Genomic DNA, 21,223 nt, shown 5'->3' with positions numbered 1-21,223 from the left:
ACATCCTTAAGGTAACCCTTTTCAAAAGAACCTATGCTTAATCCAGGCTTGGCCTGTCAGCCCCAAATTCTTTAAAAGTTGGGCTTCTTTTATCCCAGGACTGATTTTTAGGAGGAGAAAGAAAAGCCATTCCTAGCCAGCCAGGGGTGCATGTGATGACGGAAGGTGACATTGGTGCTTCTGCCTGAGAGCACCCAGGCTTGGGCATTGAGGCCGAGGGCATCCACGCTGTTCCCTGGTGAACTGCGGTTCTATCCTCCCTCCCACTTCCAGTGAGTACAGGAATAAAAGTCCTTTATAAAATATAGAGACTAGTGTCAACAGGATTATCTTTTCTCATGTCATCACATTATGGCTTTATTTTCCTCTTAAACTATTCACACACACGAAATATACTTTAAATATTATTTGTTATTGTTACTGAATAAAGTTTGTTCTGTTCCCTTTGTTTCAAATTCAGATACATTGTGTTCTTTATATGGAACCCCTGACAATCCCCTCCCCCCGCCCCCTGCAGGGACGTCGGGGTCCTACAATGACAAAAAGGTGTATGCTGGTCAAACCCTCCTTTCCCAATAGCTTGAGAATGACTAGGGCAACTGGGAGGGAAGGGTAGAGACGTGTCTCCCCTATAGCCTCTTCCTTATTGGTACACATTGCATTCTTTCCACTATTGCTGCAGTAACATGAAATTGGCTTGCTTGGGCTGCCTTAACTAAGTACCACGGGCTGGGTGGCTTCACAACAGTTGTGGAGGCTGGACGTCTGAGACCCAATACCGGCAAGGTTGGTTCCTTCTGAGGGAAGGATCTGTTCCAGACCCCTCTCTTTGGCTTGGAGCTGGCTGATTCCTTATCCTCCCTCTCACTGTGTCCATCTGTGACCACATTTCTCTTTTATCAGGACACCAGTTATATTGGATTAGAGCGTATCCTAATGACTTCATTTTAACTCGATTACCTCTGGAAAGAACCTATTTCCAAGTAAGGTCATATACTGAGGTAGTGGGTGTTAGGACTTCAAAATGTCTTTTTGAGGGTATATGGACACACTTCAAACCGTAATAAATGCTGAGAAGGAACAAGGTGGTTCACCGATTCCTTTATTTATTAGGAGGTAAGGGGAGGGATGCAGAGAAGGGCAGAGGAACATTACCTGGAGAGAAAGGGCTGGGAGGGGTCTGCAAGGACCGAGCTAGGAAGCAGTAACACTGATTCTATAGTTGAAAAGGAGTAGTGCACATGTGTAAGTACCTGGTGCGAGTTCTGTAATAAAACCTACCTTATGAATAAGTACAGTGGAACACTACTTAGTACATTCATACATGTTTCTACCATCTTGAGACTTTTTTTTACATGTACAGTATATGATCTGTTTTTATAAATGTACAGCTTTAAAAAAAAAAAAAAGAAACACTTCTAGTAATAGGTACAGCATTAAACACAAAACCAACATGGGCCAGCCACATTCCCACTGAAGACCCAGAGAAAGCGAGGCCAACAGCCCAGTGCCCAGTCCCGCTCTGCCCGGCAGCCCGATGGTCCCGGAGAGTGTAAACCAGAGGCCCCTGCGCTCCGCAGGCCACGCCGGCCCTTGGCATTTGCACAGGAAGTGCCCACTCATGCCAAGCCCAGCCTGCAGAGAGCGGGTCCTCCCTGAGGGGAGATGGCAGAGAGGAATGTTGTGTGTCAAGGAAGGAAAAGAGGGATGAAAGAAATGTGCTCAACTAAAGGCACTTGTCAGCGGCCGCCTACAGCCAGTCCCTGGGCCTGTGATCGCGCAGGGTGTGCTGTTCTGATGGAGCCAACAAGGTCTTAGTGGACCTCGCCTGTCCTCTCACCAGGTTTAAATAGAATAAATAAGTCTTAGTGGGTGGTTGTTTAGCCCTCCTGGGTTCCTATAAGTAGGCTATCTTTTAGGATCATTTATGGAGTGATGCTCCCTGTCCCCAACCCAAGCTTTTCAATGTCCTGGGGAAGGTGCCAGAATAACTCCAGGCCGAGGAGAAGCAGTTGCTCACAATAGATCAGAAAGAGAGCCCCGAATGTCCCCTCCCCTGTCCGTGCCTGGAGCTCCTTTGCCCCGTGTGCCAGAGTCTCTGTGCAGCTCAGATCTTAGTCACGTAGTTGTTGGGGAACAGGCCCTGCTTGCCTCGTAGCCGGCCGGTCCACCAGCCAGAAGGATCTGCAAGGAGACAGAGACGCAAAAGTGAAGGGGGCTGTTCAGCTCGGGGCCATATAGCCCCCACCCCCACCCATGGTGCATCCCACACGCAAGGGTGATTTGGCTCCATCCACATTCCTTTCCTTTCTTTTCTTTTAAATAAAAGAAATTGTGGTAAAAAGTAAGCCCTCCCCTTCAGCAGACATAGGGGCCCTGTCAGGGAAGGACCTGCAGTCCAGATGCTAAGTGTGGGTGACAGCCCTTAGCTGTTAGCCCCTTAGGACTGCTCAGCCTCTGAGAGGAGGCCGATGGCTCTTCTTTGGGGCAGCGTCAGACCCAGGTGAGCCAGGGCCTGGGCAGTTGGGTCTCTGCAACATGGAGTCTTACCTCCAGAGCAGCTGCTGGGTTGGCAGGGACTGTCTGGGGTGTCCTGGTCGGACACCTCCAGCCTTGTTTCCCACCTCTCTCCTCTCCCACTACTAACTCCATCTCAGACTTGCTTCTGGGAGAAACTCATCTGCAACTCTTCTAATCCTTACTTCCCACCTGAATCCCAGGCCCTTCACCAAGAATACATATTTGGTATATATTCTTCCCGACCTGTTTCTGTGATTACAAATATACATTCATTTTAAACTGAAACGGGCCATTCTATATCTTACTATTCTGCATTTTGCTTTTCAATACGTACAGACAGAACCTTCCCATGGTACTATCTCATTTTTTAACTAGCTGCACTGTATTCTAGAATTTATGGAGCCACTTCCTTATTGATGGCCATGTGTTCCCAACTTTTCATTATTAATGCAATAGACATCCATATGTGCAGCTTTATGCCTACATGCAGGTAGTTCTATAGGAGAGATTCCTTGGTCGGAGGCTATGGACTTGTGAGAAAAACATGTATTTTTATTTATTGTAATAGGTAATACTTTCATACCTAACTTTCAAAAGCACAAAAGGATAAACAGTGGAAACAGCCACCTACATCCCCTCTTTGAAGGCAAGCAATGCTACCTGTTTCTTGTACTTTCTCCCGGAGTATTTCATGTACACGGAAGCAAGTGTTTATAAAAATGACAACCTTTTCTACACAAATGATAGCACACGATGCATTAAACATATTCTTCATTTTTAAAAGCCTTAATAATATATACTAACAATCATCTCGTGTCAGAGTCTAAAGAGCTTCCATATTCTCTGCATGTATGCTACTGGTTCTTATCATTTTGCCTATTTTTCTATCAGTTGTTGGTCTTTATTTTGTTGATTAGGAGTTCTTCATATATTTGTGAATTTGTCACATGAGTTGCAAATATCCTTCCTTCCTTTTTTTTTAAAATTTATTTATTATTTTTTACAGAGACAGAGAGTGAGTCAGAGAGAGGGATAGACAGGGACAGACAGACAGGAACGGAGAGAGATGAGAAGCATCAATCATTAGTTTTTCGTTGTGCGTTGCAACACCTTAGTTGTTCATTGATTGCTTTCTCATATGTGCCTTGACCGTGGACCTTCAGCAGACTGACTAACCCCTTGCTGGAGCCAGCGACCTTGGGTTCAAGCTGGCAGACTTTTTGCTCAAACCAGATGAGCCCGCGCTCAAGCTGGTGACCTCGGGGGTCTCAAACCTGGGTCATCTGCATCCCAGTCTGACGCCCTATCCACTGCGCCACCGCCTGGTCAGGCTCCTTCCTTCCGTTTTTAATTATATCTTCATATATTAAATTTTTATCATATTTTAATTATTTTAATATTTAAGTAGTTGAATCAAATGATCTCTATTACTTTATAGCTTCTTGGATTTCTGTCACATGCAGAAATCCTTTCCCACATTGATATTATTAAAAATGAAAAAAAGAAAAAAAAAAGAGCTCTCTTGCCCTGGCTGGATAGGTCAGTTGGTTAAGAGCTTTATCCCTAGAGTGCAGAGGTTGTTGGTTCGATCCCTGGTCAAGGCACATACATGAGTAGATCGATGTTTCTGTCTCTCTCGAAAATTAATTAAAAAATAAAACCCCTCTCTTATACTTACTTATAGGACTTTTTATGTTTATTTTGTACATTTAAATATTTATTTATTTGAGACTTATCTTGGTGGAAGGGGTTATATATAAATCCACGACATGGGAATTTAAAAATGTGAGATAGTGATAAATATTAAATTTCCTCCCCAGGCCCTGGCCGGTTGGCTCAGCGGTAGAGCGTCGGCCTGGCATGCGGGGGATCTGGGTTTGATTCCCGGCCAGGGCACATAGGAGAAGCGCCCATTTGCTTCTCCACCCCCAACCCCTCCTTCCTCTCTGTCTCTCTCTTCCCCTCCCGCAGCCAAGGCTCCATTGGAGCAAAGATGGCCCGGGCGCTGGGGATGGCTCCTTGGCCTCTGCCCCAGGCGCTAGAGTGGCTCTGGTCACGGCACAGCGACGCCCCGGAGGGGCAGAGCATCGCCCCCTGGTTTGCAGAGCTTCGCCCCCTGGTGGGCGTGCCGGGTGGATCCCGGTCGGGCGCATGCGGAAGTCTGTCTGACTGTCTCTCCCCGTTTCCAGCTTCAGAAAAATACAAAAAAAAAAAAAAAAAAAAATCCTCCCCAAAAGTCTATTTCAGCAAGAAACAGTGAAAGGTTATTTATTTCCCTCACTAACCACAGATATTAGAGTCCATACTTTATTTGTAATGACAAAATCCAGAATGTTCTCAAAATTAAAAGTTCTCTGTAACTCATTTGATGGCAAAATTTGACCTGAATTGACATGAGTTTATGCAGTCTCTTCCCACAGAGTGTGAATGCTCATGTTTCATAGGAGACTGATCTAGGGTGTTTCTTTAAGGGTGTTATATACACATACACACCACTATTAACTTCCTAAAAGTTTCCATTTCTGATTTCTGAGACTCATTTAGCTCTTTGGATAAGGGAATGTGGACTGTATCCCACTTTATCTTTGCTGGTATCAAAGGTGAAACGTTTTATGTTGCATTCATTGATGCCTCAATAGCCCTTGTCTATTTCTGGACTGGATTATTTGTGTTATTCTTGGGGAGGAACTATTTATACATGTAAAATGTTTTTTTCCTAGTCTGTTTTCTATAATTTGGCTTTGCTCCTGGGGCTATCTGCTATACAGAAGGTTTTAATACAGCCCTTTTATGAGGTTAAATCCTGTATGGTTTGGGGGCTTGATGTCTTCCATAGGAAGGCTTTTCCCACCCAAAAGATTAATACAATATTCTAGGTTTCCTTCTAACACTTTTATAGTTTAGTTGACTCTCGATGTTTAATCTACTCGATTTTTTTTCATGTATGAAGTAGATGTTTTATTTTAAAAATAGAAAGGAATTGTCTATCCTATCCTTTCCCTTGATTTCAAAGCCCCATTGATCTTATATTAAATACACAGGAATGTATTTGTATTTCTGAATATATATTCCTATATACACAGGAATCTGTTTCTGAATTCTATTCTACCACATTTATCTACATGTCTATCCCTGCACTCACACCACATTGTTTAAATTACAGTGATAACTTATAACATGTTTTGATCACTTCTAGAACTCTACATTTTATGTAAATATGAATTGTTTTAAATATATTCAATATGTTATTTCTAGAAAAATTAGAAATAAAAATTTGAAAAAAATTAGAAATAAAAAGAAATAATAGTCACTTAAAATTCAATACTTAAGGAGACCAATATATTTTTTATAACACATATAAAAAATATATATATATATACACACACACACATATAGCCAAATGCATTCTATATTTTTAAAAAATGAGACTTTTTCCTTTTTCCCATGAACATTTTTCCTATTCAATACTGTACTTTTGTATCATTATCTTTAATTAAAAATTTTTGGCATCAAAGTTCATTGAATGGAAATAGCAAAGATCTTTTTAACCAATTTCTTTACTGGATATTAGGTTATTTCTAGTATTTTTGCAGAACAAAAATGGTAATAAAAATCCTGTGTTTACTAGTTTATTTCAATACCTATTTTCACTTCGACATTTTTGAAGAAGGATACTAAACAGCTTAAACTAGTAAAACCTGTGTGAAGCTAGATGGTTAAAAAAAAGTGGAAGAAAGAAAAAAACAACAACACCAGGCCTAGAGACCAGTTAGAAGGAGGTTGGTCCAGGGACCTATATTCTCCTCTGAGTGAGCCCATGTAATGAAGGGACCTGTTAAAACAATTCCTGGGACTGTCCTTGGCCACCCCTTCCTAAAAGCTAAACTTGCCAAAGAACCACTGTTCACTCAGCTTGTCCTTTCTCTGCTCCTAAACCCTGGATGCAGTGGTGGGATTCAAATAATTTAACAACCAGTTCTCTACCCTCATGAACGTTTTACCATAAGTATAAAAAAATATATACTGAAAGGTAGTTTATTATTTCATGCATTTAATACCTAAATAAGAACAGTAAAAGAGAGGTACACAAAATTAGATTATGTTATGAGTTTTTAAAATATTAATGAAAAAATATTAAATAGTATCTGGCAAAAAAACAATAACACTGTTATTTAAGATATTTCCATTTTGCTTCTTGATTGGTGCCCTCACTTGCAGTTTTTTTTCACCTGTGCATGGGATGAACGTTACTACGGGTGCTTAGAATATGCTGTTGTGCAGATGAACGTTAAAAAGGAGTAAGGAATGTAAATTTATGATTTCCACATTGGGCAGCTGCCCAGGCGCCCACCTTAGAGAGAACCCTGATTACAAGGGCCATTTTAACAACCGGTTCATGAAACTCAACAACAACAACAAAAAAATAGGTGCGAACCCGCTGAATCCCACCACTACCTGGGCAGCTCAACAATGTCTTCAGGTCCCTTGAGCCCGACATTCAGGGCTTTCTACAACCAGGGCACTCCTGCTGTCATCTTGTCTCCTCTGTCATTTCTTTTTCCTGAGACAACCTGCTTTTTCTGGCCTCTGTGACATCATCTGTCCGTCACCCCATCCCTTAGCATAAATGCCATTCCTTCATGGTGCTTTTTCTAACACCTAAGGCTAGAGTTATCTTTGTTTTTTATACTTCCATAGACACTAATGTTTGATTATATGTATATTATATTCTAACTTATCTTCTCTACCAAATCCATAAAACATTCAGCCACCTTTCTAGACGGATGTTACAGGCTGCCTCCCTGCCTTCCGTTCCATCACCCTCACGAGGAGGCGGCCGTGACGTTTGGGTGGGGCGGTCCCTGCCAGGGCTAACCCTCTCAGGATAGCCTTTGTCTTGCTCGGGGACGAGCATGTGACTGATTTGGTCCAAACTGAGCGACACCGAGGACTTTGTTCAACGGCTAAGAGAAGTCCCAGAGACAAAGCAGCTTTCAGACATGGTTTGATCCGTTAGCCTGGTACTGAGGCAGCCACTTTGCCACCAGGAGGAAAACCAGCCCGAGAAGGGAGCAGATACAAAGAAGAAGGCAGAGCTGAAGGAAACATTAAAAAAAAAAAAGGAAGCTGGAGTCTCAATCAATCTGAGCCTGACATATGGCTTACCCTGCACGTTTCAGTTATAGGGGCCCTAAATTCATTTCTTGTTTAAACTAGTTTTTCTAGCAAAACTGCCTGCTCTTTGGGAGGCTGTCCCAGCCAGCCAGCCATGCACTTACCTTCTTTGATAATATCGATAATATCATTGGCATTGAAGCTGAGTTCGTCTGTGTCCTGAGCATCATAGGCATACAGAGCCTTGCACTGTGGCACCTGAGGCTTGGGCTTGGGCTGGGGCTTGGGTCTGCCGCCTGCTGGGGTCGGCCTGCTGGTCGTTTGTCTCCGGACGCTGAGGAGAGAGTGGAGGCAGATGAGAGATGGCAGCCAATAGGAAGCAGCAGCACTGTGTAGAGGTCTGGACCACGGGGCCGGCCAGGACTGGCCTCTTCAAGTTCAAGTCCAGCTCCATTCTTAGAAGGTTATGTTACTCCCTGAACTTGCTCTGAGAATAAAATAGCCTCCCTGACAAGGTCACTGCAAAAGCATAGTCAGCTCTTCATCAACAGTAGCTGCTTTTATTGTGTCCCTTGCATATTGTGGAAGACACTCGTACAGAAGTTTATAAAGCACACACATACAACTAAAGGATAATAAAACAAATAGTCACGAATCTTTGAGAACAGAACTTTTGCCGGTGCCACAGAAGCCTCTCCTCAACTATAACCCCACCCTGAATGAACCATCCCCTGCACTTTGTGTTAATAATTCTGCTTTTCTCCCTAACCAATCCACGTAGTCTGCCTGTTTTAACTGTACAAAAGGAATCCTATTCTCCTACTACTCGATCCATTTTTGAGATGTACCCTGTTGGTGTACGTAGTTTTAGTTCATTCATTCTCATTGCTTTATACTATTCCACTGCACGACTGTGTCAAAATTTACTTATCCACTGTTGATGGGCACTTGGGAGGATTCTAGCTTTATGACAAAAAAAAAAGGCTACCGTAAGCGTTCTCAGGCAAGTGCTTGTCCAATTTCTCAACATCAGCACTAGTGATATCTTGGGCCACTTAATTCCTTATTATGGGGTTGCCCTAGGCACTGTAGGGTGTTTAGCAACATCCCTGGCCTTTACCCACTGGGTGCCAATAGCATCTCCTTGATCACGATCATCAAAATATCTGGAGCACTAGCCCTGGCTGGCTGGCTCAGTCGGTTAGAGCATCGTACTGAAGCACGGAGGCTGCTGGTTTGATCCCCAGGCAGGGTACATACATGAGCAGATCGAGGCTCCTGCTTCTCTCTCCCTTCTTCTCTCTCTCTCTCAAGTCAATACAATAAACATTAAGAAAAAAAAGTGAACAGATTGATGTTCCTGTTTCTTTCTCTCTCCCTCTCTTTAAAATCAATAAAAGAAATGTAAAAAAAAAAATCTCCAGCACTAAAACCCTAATCCAGATTTAAATGTATCCTTTCAATGCACTCTACTGCCTCCTGCCACCATTCATACATCGTCTCCAGGCACATAACTATAGCTTGTTCCTATTGAGTGAGGTGTGTGTGTGTGTGTGTGTGTGTGTGAGAGAGAGAGAGAGAGAGAGAGAGAGAGAGAGAGATAATGACAGATAGACAGAAAGGGAGAGAGATGAGAAGCACCAATTCTTCGTTGTGGCACCTTAGTTGTTCATTGATTGCTTTCTCATGTGTGCCATGACCAGGGGGGGCTATAGCAGAGTGAGTGACCCCTTGCTCAAGCCAGTGACCTTGGGCTCAAGCTGGTGACCTTGGGGTCTCGAAACTGGGTCCTCCACGTCCCAGTCCGACGCTCTATCTACTGCGCCACCGCCTGGCCAGGCTTGAGTGAGATCTTAAACTGGTATCGGAAACAACTGCTTATTAAAGATGTTCATAAAAACATTTAGAAGAAAAGGAAATATAAATATAGAAGACATTTCCCCCTACTTTGCTTAAGGACAAACCAAAGGAAAGCCTACATTCATTTGCTTACAAAAGTTAAGCTTCGGATTTCTCCTGAAAGGGGCAGGGCTGAACACAACAGAGTGGGGCTGGCTGTCAGGTCTGGGGGGGTCTATGAACACCGCTACCCCCTGCGGGAGGAAGGAGGCAGGAGGAGGGTCTCTCCTGGGGCCTGAATTCTGGAAGGAAAGAGCACACCTAGTTTTGAGCTGTGCTCTCAAGAGGCCAGAGCCCACTGTCCTTGCTGAGGTCCTGTGACACTAGATGCTAACTGCGTGCTGATGAGTAAGTCGGATCTGAGCGGATATCTTGGGGAAAGAGGCACTGGATGTCCAGGGGCGGTAGGGCTGTTCCCGGCAGGGGCAGGGTTCCTTGGGTGCTGCCTGGGGCTCCCTTTCTTCATAGGAGGGAGCCAACTCCAAGATGACAGGCTCCAGTCTTCTCAGGTCCACCAGATCCCCAGGTCCCCACCTCCCGGCCCCCTCCAAGCACTTTTATCACAGAGGAAAGGCATCTGATAGATTGGTAGCATCACATCATTTCCTCCCTTGTCTACTGGAAATCCCCAACCCCTGCTTGAGAAGTGCTGGCTCCTCTGAAAGCTGGCTGGGCACACAGGTTTTTAATTAAGCAACCCATATATTAGGAATGTCAGCATTTGGTTAATAAGGGCCATTAGCCTGGATACCAGCAGTCAGCTGATTTCCCAGCAAAAGGGAACGGGGTGGAGGGGTGGGGTGTGTGTTGGAACACCCTGGGAGGGAGGACAGCTGCCAGCCTGGTAGTTCCAGGGAGCAGGGATGGGAGGGAACATGCACACACACACTCCCCAAAGACTCACAGATGGAGATTTGGCCTCTCCGATGCCTGGGGGTCAGGGAGGGGGCCCTACCATCAGTGCAAGCTGATGAGGCATCTGGAGCCAGGAGTATTAGGACTCGGGTACAGTCTGGACAGGGGGCCTCTCAGTGGAGAGATAGAACTGGATGACCCTTGAAAGACAGGACCACCCTCCCTGCAGCCATCCCTGGCGGCACCCCTCGCTGTCCTCTGCCCACCGCCTTCTGCTGGACAAAGCCTCATTTCCTCTTCCTTCATGTCCTCCCTGCCAGCTGCTTCCTTTCTGAGCTCCCCGAACATCACTGCGGCTCGGCACTTACTAGTTCACCTCATCCCCAGCTAACAGTCCTTCTAACGGCTTCTCTCTGCTCTTGGAAAATGGACCAGACTCCTTCTTCATGGGGCCAAAAGAGTCCCTGTTGGCCTGTCTCATATCCTGCCACAGGCCACACTAATGCTTCCGCAGCTTTTTTTCACGGAAGCCCCTGAGCCCTGCTTGGGCTTCGGACCCCCTGCCCACATACTCTTAGCCTATGTCGTATTTGCTGGTGAAAGACAACGCCTTCTCCCTAAGGTCAGCCACAAAACAGGATGTCAGCTCTCACCACGTTTGCTCAGTGTTGCACCAGAAGCCCTAGCCAGAGCAGCTAGTCAAGGAGAATAAAAAGCACACAGATTGGAAAGAAAATCCTAAGGAATACACTACCAAACAACTATTAAAACCAATAAACAAAGTTCAGTAAGATTATAGAATATGAGATCAATACGTATATTAAAACCAGCTCTCTAAGCATCAGCGATGAACAATACAAAAATGAAACAGGGAAAACAATTCCATTTACAAGACATGAAAAAGAATGTAATACTTAGGAGTAAATATAATAAAAGAAGGATGAGTCTACTTAAATGAAATGTCTGGAAAAGGCTCATTTATATTGAGAGGAAGTAGATGAGTGTGGTTGCCTGGGGCTGGGGCTGGGGGTTGGGGAATGGCTGCTAATGGGAAGAAGCTGTCTTTCTGGGCTGATGAAAATGTTCTAAAAGTAGATGACAACGATGTTTGCACAACCCTGTGACTATACCAAATACTGTTGAATTGAACTTTAAAACAGTTGATTTTTTATATATATATCAAAAAAGCTGGTTAAAAAACAACACGAGGAAATTGCATAAGCCCTTTGGGCTCCACAGTGCATTGCAGTTACACAGAGTGCCCGTGGCCAGCCTGTGTGCAAGCAGCCACTGGGTGTCCCAGGAGCTAGGGCAGAGGGGAGGGGTGGGCGCAGGAGGGCTGCTTAAACACCCTGCGAACATAGCCCCTGCGTGGTCTTCGACCCCAAGGCATCAGAGGCTACTTCCTCAGGGACATCAAAGTGGAACCAATCAAAGTAAGATCTCAGGGATTACTGAGGAATTTGGGTTCCCGGGTAGACCCTGGGCAAGTTGGTTTGACTGTCCCAGGCAGAGGCCGTGGACAGCTGCTACCATACTGGCAATGTAAAGCCACCTGGGCATCTCCCATCTGGCTGAATCAGGTTCACAGCGCTCCACAGGCTCAGGCAGCTTTGAGGTGGGTGTTGTCGCTGGGAACAGAGTCTGACGGAGAATGGATGTGGAGGTGGAGAACAGCTCTGCGTTCTGCATGGGGAAAGGATCTGCTTCAGCAAGCCTGAGGTCACCATGGTCTGGCTCTTTCCTGTTTAAATGTCCTCTGTGACCAGGAGGGGTGACCACTGCTCCAGTAACACAGCATCTTCTCACAGAGAGCCATTTAAGCTCAGCCCTCCTTCTTATCAGTCACTCCTGCCTCGTTGTCACCTCTGGGCATGTCCACTCTTCTTCAACAGATGGGCCGTCATCCGGGAACCCCTACCTGTAGCTGTAGGACATGCAGATAAACCTCCCCAGGGTCTGCCTGCTCTGGGCAATGTACCGGGCGAGGCATTTTCACAGACAGTTTTCATTTAACCTCACAGCCTTGCTGTGAAATGACTAATGCAGGGTGCTGAAATCTCCTGCTGGTTTCCACACTGGATGACATTTTGGCATATGCACAAGACTCCCAGGCTGACTTTCTGGTCCCTCCTTCTGGCCATGCTCCCCTGGACTGTCCCCACCTTCCAACCAGTGCTGCTAATTCCTGCTCAGCCTTTGAATCTCATTTCTACGCCTGACACATCCCCTGGTAACCCACGCCTGCTCAGAGCCGGGGAGCAGTGGAGTGGTCCCGCGACTCGCGTCACGATGAGGAGAGAGGGCTCCATGAGGGCGGGACCTGGCTGTTTGTGCTCACCAGACTCAGGAACACCAGTGGCTCCAGCCTGCACGTTCCGATGGAGTGACAGTGTGCAGAAGGGACATGACCTTAAGAGCCAGTGCACAGGGTTTGAGGCCCAGCTCTGCCACTGGCTGGCACAGACCTTATTTCCCCATGTATAAGACGCACCTTAGTTTTGGGGCCCGAAATGGGGGGGGGAGTATTATATAAAGTTATTGAACTCAAGTTTTATTCATCATAAAATTCATACAACTCTTCAAGTGGGAAATGCAAGTAAAAAAAACTACAACCACTGTATAAGACACACTCAGTTTTTTGTTGTTTTTTTTTTGTTTGTTTTTTTGTTTTTTGTTTTTTTTTCTGAAGCTGGAAACGGGGAGAGACAGTCAGACAGACTCCCGCATGTGCCCGACAGGGATCCACCCGGCATGCCCACCAGGGGCAACGCTCTGCCCACCAGGGGGCGATGCTCTGCCCCTCCGGGGCGTTGCTCTGCTGCGACCAGAGCCACTCTACCACCTGGGGAAGAGGCCAAGGAGTCATCCCCAGCGCCCGGGCCATCTTTGCTCCAATGGAGCCTTGGCTGCGGGAGGGGAAGAGAGAGACAGAGAGGAAGGAGGGGGGGGTGGAGAAGCAAATGGGCGCTTCTCCTATGTGCCCTAGCCGGGAATCGAACCCGGGTCCCCCGCACGCCAGGCTGACGCTCTACCACTGAGCCAACCGGCCAGGGCCTGCACTCAGTTTTTAGACCCCAAATTTTTTGGGGAAAGGGGGGGTGCGTCTTATACATGGGGAAACAGTAACGTGGGTGCATCGCTTCACCTCTTCAGGTTTCTTCATCTATTAAAAAAACAGTGAGCCTGACCAGGTGGTGGTACAGTGGATAAAGCGTTAGACTGGGATGTGGAGGACCCAGGTTCAAAACCCCGACATTGCTGGCTTGAGCAAGGGGTTCACTTGCTCTGCTGTAACTCCCCCGGTCAAAGCACATATGAGAAAGCAACCAATGAACAAATAAGGAGCTGCAACAAAGAATTGATGCCTCTCATTTCTCTCCCTTCCTGTTAGTTCTTATCTGTCTCTCTCTCTGACTCTCTCTGTCTCTGTCAAAACAAAAAAACAAAAAACAAAAACGAGGTCGCAGGCAATGGCCTGGGTCCTTTTTCTAATTCTAAGAGAGCTTTATAGAGTGCTCCCAGTGAAACTTCTACTGTCAGATGCACCACCAGGCACAGGAAGTCCGCGCCCAGGAAGCAGTCACTATCTCTACGTTTCACCACACAGACTTGGAAACCACCGTAGAAAATGGTCCGTGGAAAGAGCTGCTTTCCAGGCTCTACTGCAGACATCAGGCAGGCTCAGCCACAAACCCAGACAATCTCTTTTGCATCACTAGGTGGCGATCCTGTGTAATCAATAATGAGCAGCGAAAAAGTGAGTCTGCGAACTGCCAGAACCTGATGAACGTGGCCTTCCAGGTGCCTGGAGCCCTCCTATGCAGCCAGGCGCTGACTGGCCAGTGCCATGAGGGGGGGATTCGGGCTTTCTTACACAGAAAACAAGACCCTTGTGCCCAGGGAGCCGGAACTGCCTCGGTCCAGCCTCAGGATTTCTGTGGGTCATTAAAGATGAAATTGAACACACTTGTGATTGAATAAATTATTTGAAAGCAAAGACAATAAATACTCATAACTCAACCCTTCTTAATTATTTTACCACATTGTACATCACTCCATGCTCTTGAAGTACGGTGGCAACCCTACAGAATGACAACGCTGTGCGACTACCTCTCTCTTCCCAACTCGGAGACCAGTGGTGGTCACGCTGGTTGCCTGAAATTGGCCGCAGTGAGGGTTCAAACTGGCAAATGTTACAGCTCCAGGCGGCCAGCTGTGCACCAGCACACCTCTGTCTCACGCTACCCTCACGATAGCTCACATTCACTCGTCCAGAACTGATAAAAAGTGACAAAGCCTAGATTTGTTTTGTAATAGATATGCAGGGTTTAGATAATTTATTTTTTGGGTTGCCATTTCCATAACAAAGGGTCACTTTATATATAAACTCCACATCGCTACCACTGAGCAAATCCAGAGTTTCATTACATGTAACGGTGGCACAATGTAATTTAGTGTTCCTATTACTACTGGACCCATATTTAGTTTAAGTCTAATCTGTACACATGTACCACTTTATTTATTCCCCATTAAGAAAACAAACACAGGAAGGAGCTGAACTACAGCGATTCACTTTTACAGCAGGTACCTTTTCTGAGTAGGGCCTTGGCCCTTTCATGCGATCACATTAGAGCCCACACAACGGTTTCCCGAGTCATCAAGCAGGTTACCTCGGTTTGCTTTGGGAAGACTTGCATTGCTAGAAAAGTCCTGTGTTAATGGGGGGGGGGGCAGACCAAGGGGGGCCTTGAGACATCGGGATGCCCACTGACATTTGAACCTCGTGGACAGCTGCCCAGTTTCACGAGATGCCAAAAGCCCACAAGGAAACAAAACCCCAAATGACATCAGTGACAACAAAGCTCCTAAAGTGATGGTTTGTTCACTCACCCTCTCCTGGGAATGCCCGTCATTTTCTAGGAGATGTGAGGTGTTATGGTGATTAGAGCAAAGGATAATTAACTAGAAAAAGACTGGAATAGTAGAGCAGGAGGAGTATGGGGCTTTATTTACATTGTCCAAATGCAGCCAGTGTCTGCTGCAATACTAGCTCACAGCAACCTGTTCTGCCGCTGCTCTGAGCCCACAGAGAGCAGCACAGCTAGTGTGTGTGTGTGTGGGGGGGGGGTAGAGGAGGTGTCTCCCTGGTTAGCTTAGACCCTCACAGAGTCCAGAGCTCTGTGCAGACCAGAGACTGGAGTTCTTGTGAGGAAAGCCACTGGGCCAGGGAATAGCCACTGTTCAATCCTGGTGAGACATTACTATTTCCCTGCAAGACCAAAGCATACAAATAAGTCATAAAAATAATACAAATAAATGTTCAAGTTGCATAGTGCTTTATCATTTACAAAGCCCTTTTTAATCTACAAGAAACCTGCCTGACCAGGCGGTGGCGCAGTGGATAGAGCGTCGGACTGGGATGCGGAAGACCCAGGTTCGAGACCCTGAGCTCTAGCCCCATAGTCAAGGCACATGTGAGAAAGCAATCAATGAACAATTAAGATGTCACAACAAAAAATTGATGATTGATGCTTCTCATCTCTCTCCGTTCCTGTCTGTCTGTCCCTATCTATCCCTCTCTCTGACTCCCTCTGTCCCTGTAAAACAAAACAAAAAAACCCTAGGAGTGGGCTTTAAAATTATATTATTATCCTTATTATACAGTTGAGGACACCAAGGCGTAGAAAACATAAGTGACAAACGTGAGGTGGCACAGCAGGTAATTAGTGAAATGATCTATGTGCCCAGCATGTGGCAGATGGCCCAGTAGATATTCAATGAATGAATGAAGAAACACACCCATGCGGTTTGAAACCCTGGGCTTGCCTAGTCAAGGCACATATGGGAGTTGATGCTTTCTGTTCCTCATTCTCTCTCTCTCTCTCTAAAATGAATAAATTAAAAAAAAAAAGAAACACACCCACGAACCGAACAGGGACTCACACCTAGTCCCTGCAACTGTGAATCATGTGCTCACTGTGTTCCATCAGGTCACCTTTAGTGACTTCTGTAGCTGACATAGCTCTGGGGCAGTGGGGCGCACCTAGTTTATGCTCGGGTTAGCTAGCTGGGATTAAGCTTTCAGCTATCACTGCTTTGTTCTGCAGATGTGAAATTTATGCCTTGAAATTCCGAGAAGGGAAATAATGGCATTTTATTTCACTGGCTCTTTAAAATATAGTCTGTTCCAAAAGGTTGAATCTATAAACATTACTGGAAATGTGGGACTGGATGCCAGGAATTCCTAAGCTTCGTGTCTGCTTGGGCCAGGATATGGCTGCTGATCCTGTAGCTCATGGGTTGAGAAATATTGCTATTGGACACTTGCTTGAAATTTTAAGCCCCCTTGAAAATATGACTCCATTAGGAGAATCTTGTCAAGAGACACACAGGCAGCGTTTCTGCCTTCTCTCGATCCCTCCTTTGCGGCATGGCCGGAGCCCTACCACTGAGCACTCCCGACACTTCCCGCTCCTCCAGCCTCCGGTTGGATTCATCTCTGGCATACCTCGGAATTTCCTGAAGTTGTCAACGCATGAAATGGACCACAGGGTTAAAAAGACCAACAGAAGAGGTATCTCTAGCCTGGGTTTTGATCATTTCAGGGATGAAGTGCAGGTAGATCAGGTGAGTCTCAGTGACAGGAGGGCAAGTATAAAGTGCACTCGACTGGCACCAAGTATTCCTATGAAGTCAGAGCAAAGGCTGATGACTGAACTGCTTAACCTGTTCTCTTTCCCTGAGAAGCAGCAAAGATCTTTCACTTGAATCAGACTTTTCAAAAGACATGGTAGAGAACTGCGAGATAATGATCCTTTTATATCTCTTTCAGTTTTCTTGGATGACGAGTCAATGACAATGACAAGAATAGCGACCATGACACACACGTGGCAAGGTGAGGTTGAAGAATCCGGCTGGAATGGTAATTCATTTAGTGAAGGCTTCATGATCACTCCAAAAAAAAAAAAAAAACCAAAAAAAAAAAACAAAAAACTTGACTGAACCTAAAATAAACTGACAAAGACTTCCTGAATTAACTTGAGGTGCTAATTACACCATTTGATTTCAACCACGTTACACGATCCAAAAGAAACGATTGCTGATAATACATACGCCTATAAAGAAAAGTGCACTGGGGGTGTGAGAGGGAAAGAAAAGATACACACAAGGGTGTGAAACCCGAGGAGCGGGAGACTGGCGATCTCGTTTTCCAGATTGGCAAACTCAAGGGCACCGTCTAGAAATGTCGATACACGAATTTTTGTGTGTTTGGAAAGGAACAAGCTTGGGATCCCGCAGCTCCCTGCTGGCTCCAACAACCTCCTGTGCAATAACGCAATTCCTGTTCTCTTGGCAAACAGGAGCTATTCAATGCAGAAACCGGGAGGCTCCCGAAACGCACGTCTCAGGTCTCTGGCCACATTAGAGATTACTTTCATCTTCACTTGTATGTGTGTTAGAAAAATCAATACTAAGAAACAGCTTAGCCCTATCATCAGAGTACGGTCTCTTAAGAAGTGTTTGCACCGCGGCAGATTTAAGTGTACAGTGAGGAGTCTGGCCGAGACTCCTGCAGCGATCAGAGTCAGTGTGCCGAATATAATCGTGAGTGTCACGCAGTCAGGAACGTCGTACCGCCTGGTGGGCAGTTGTGAACGTGTCCTCTCCTTCCAGTCTCACAGCCACCGCCATAAAAGCATCTTGTGTGCCTGATCTTTAGGCCTGAAGGAGGGTGTGAAAGGCTTAAACAGGGAACCACAGAGCTGAGGGCTGGAAGGGAGCAGCCTCAGTTAAGACACGATGTTCCTAAATTGCCTGCTTTTGGCTGACAGATGCTCCTCGCTGGCTGCTGTGCAAGTCTGTAACTTGCAAAAGCAGGCTGGAAAGATGGTTTTGCTTGCCAAAACCAAAGCAAGTAGGAAGCGAGCAGACCGAGCTGAGATTTGGTGCATTTTGTTCATTGGTTTTAATCTCCTGTCTCTGTCTCCTTTGGGGCATCCAACTGGACCCACCCAGGAAGGGTTGTTTGAGTATTATAGCAATGTCCATCCATCTGAAAAATGTAGGTCTGGATTAAGGCATAATCCTGTTGCTTCCATAACCCTTTCAATTAATCTTTACACGGAACTTTCCCTGGGTAAGAGCCTTAGCAATTGGACTTTAGACCAGTGGTTTTCAAAATGTGGTCCCACGTTTAGCATCATCATCTGAGAATTTGGAAGAAATGTAAATTTTGGGTTCCCTCCCTAGGCCTACTGAATCACAAACTCTGGAAGTGAACCAGTGAGTTCTCCAGGGACTCTGGTGCTCATTAGAGGTTGAGTTCGACTGCTTTAGACCAAGCCAGGCGGGTACACCATGACCATTAGAACTGACAAAATACAGCTAATTATGCAACAGTGGTGGGGTGGGTAGGGAGAGAGAAATCCAATGAAGGGGTGGCATCTACTCTACTGATGGCCATCTGTGTGCCACTAAGGTGCTTTCATATTGGTAGCCCAAAGGAGGTAAGACTTACCAGGGAGAAGGGATACCACGAGAGAACATGGTAGGTTCCTAAGAGCTTTAGAAGGTCTTCAGAAGGAAGCTGACAAGGCAGGAAAAACCTCCTCATAAGGCATGGAGGTGAATGAGTGGCTGCCTACCCAAAGGGGGTGCTGTTGTTCCTCTCCCAACACTGCTCTATTCTGTACACAAGTCTCCTGATGGCTTTAGAAACTTCTTCATCATTCTAGAGACACAGAAAGAACAGAAAATGGAGGAGGACACGAGAGAGGGGAAAAGTGGGCTGAAGCAGGCCCATCGTTGGGTTCAGCAGAGAAAACTGTTCCACCACTGAGAATTATGCAGAATGGGAAGATTTCTTAGAAGTCACGGGGTCAACCACCATGAGATGATGGCTGTATCATCATCACCATCACCACTGTCACTATCATCAAGCTACAGTTGACTGAGTAGCTTCCTACATGCCCAGTACCATGCTGGGTATTTTCTGTATTATCTCTAGTCCTCCCAACAACTCTGCAAGTTCTGTGGAGGTGTGCAGGTGAGGAAAGTGAAGCTTAGAGAGGGGAAGCAGCAGGTCCAGTATTAGACAAGTAACAGGGGCTGAAACAGGGTTCTCAGCCTTCTCTGGTATTTGACACCATCACTCTCCGATATTTCTGCCTGGTGATTCCCAGTTCCAGGGACAAGGTGCTCCTACATCCCAGGGCAGTTCATTTTCAGGCTACTAGGATGTTTTTTGTTTACTGGTTCTTGGCAGACTTTACTCACTTGTCTTGAAATGGCCCCAGTGATATGCCTGGTGACACCACAGGCCACATATAACTCCCTGTCCACACTGATAACGCTGAATATCTCTACACAATAGTTTCAGGAATCTTCACATCCTCCAGGTAGAAAGCCTGGGTTTGTTTTTTTTTTTACTACTCTTCATTTTCTGTCTAGAAAGGCAGAAAGGCTCTCATTTTAAAGCCCTAAAGAGCTGTATTCATACACAAACATCTATATCTCATGGAATTCTAGGATGTTATTATCTATGTTCCTGATGACGCCGAGCTATTGTACTTATGCAACTGCAGGCACAGACATAAATCAAAACCCCCACTATTCCTCAACCATGCAGAGAGCAAAAGAAAAAAAAAGGTCACAGAGTAACTGAATCTCCAGGTTGAAGGGGACCCCTCTTCTGAGGTTTCTAAGATATGCCCTCTCTGGAGAAGGCATTATGTGCTATCAAGTTGGTCGTACTTTTAGAAATGCCAACCAAGGGCTTCATGGTGTTGGGACTTGGGTTACAACATGTGGGTAGAAAAGTGGACTTCAGAATCAAGCACAGACAGCCCAGGGAAATCTGTGATCCTTGCTGTGATGACGGAGATGGAGGGCACCAGCTTCACCCATGGGAGGCGGGAATCTTACCCTGCAGCACCCTGGTCTGGGACCCTAAGGAAATCCAAGCTCTCCGGGGTCTGGGATACTCGGTCTGAGCCTGTGGACTGTTGTCGTGGCAAGGGCGGGCGGGCCATGGAGGTGTACAGGCTTTTCTGATTTGACCTCTGGTTTCCAGGAGTCTGGGGATGTGGCACAAACTGGTTTTTGATGACTCCATTCTGAATATATCCTAGAGAGAGGACAAGAGGACAAAAAGAAAGCTTCAATTTTATGATCTTTTGGTTAAAGACTCTCCAAATTTCTTCCATTCATTAACTAAGAGCAACTTGGTTAACTTTCCCCAGGTCTCAGTTTCCCCATCTGAAAAGATGGAGGGCATACTTGCTAATAATAGTGTGAGAAATAGAGCTAATACGCTGCTCACAAAAACTAGGGGATCTTTCAAAATGAATATGAGGCGATTAAAAAAAGAAGCATTTGATTTTTTTTCTTAAACAAGAACATCAGAAAGCAAAGGACAAGTCAAAGAAAGTTGTTTGATTATGCAAATGAGATGCAAAACCAACTTTTATTTCATCGGAGAAAACGCACCATACAAAAGGCTGAAAGTATTGGAGTATCTGCACGTTCCCTGACCCCCTAATTTTTGTGAGTATATTGTAAACTGCCCAGCAAGCGCCCGGAGCACAGCAGACACACATGCTTGTTGTCTGACAGTGGAATCACCAGATGCTCAGGGTTTCAAAACCCATAGTCAAGAAAAGGTAAGCTTGAGACTACTTTTCAAGAGAGGCAGGCATATTCTTGGGTCTAAGAAAAATGATAAGGTTTATGATTCAAATTAGCAGGCAGGCAGCTGAACTGTTGTTGGACACCCATTTTCAAAGGGTCAGTCGTGGGTGTCCTCTGTAGGAGCCCATTATGATTGGTGGAG

General features: G+C 45.7%; 1 protein-coding gene across 1 annotated transcript in view; it reads right to left on the bottom strand.

Moving 5' to 3' along the window:
• Positions 1–1,398: 1,398 nt before the first annotated feature.
• The window catches only part of MYO1E (myosin IE), a 243,090-nt gene continuing 223,265 nt past the window's right edge, over positions 1,399–21,223 (bottom strand). Inside the window, exons 26-28 of the mRNA XM_066341498.1 lie at positions 20,317–20,518; positions 7,800–7,969; positions 1,399–2,184 (exon numbers count right to left, since the gene is read on the bottom strand). Of these exons, the coding sequence (XP_066197595.1) occupies positions 2,108–2,184; positions 7,800–7,969; positions 20,317–20,518 (449 nt within the window). The 3' untranslated portion in view covers positions 1,399–2,107. The remainder of the gene's footprint in view (positions 2,185–7,799; positions 7,970–20,316; positions 20,519–21,223) is intronic.

The sequence above is a fragment of the Saccopteryx leptura genome, chromosome 6 (assembly GCF_036850995.1).
Source record: "Saccopteryx leptura isolate mSacLep1 chromosome 6, mSacLep1_pri_phased_curated, whole genome shotgun sequence".
Classification (NCBI taxonomy): domain Eukaryota; kingdom Metazoa; phylum Chordata; class Mammalia; order Chiroptera; family Emballonuridae; genus Saccopteryx; species Saccopteryx leptura.
This window is presented reverse-complemented; position numbering and strand designations above follow the sequence as displayed.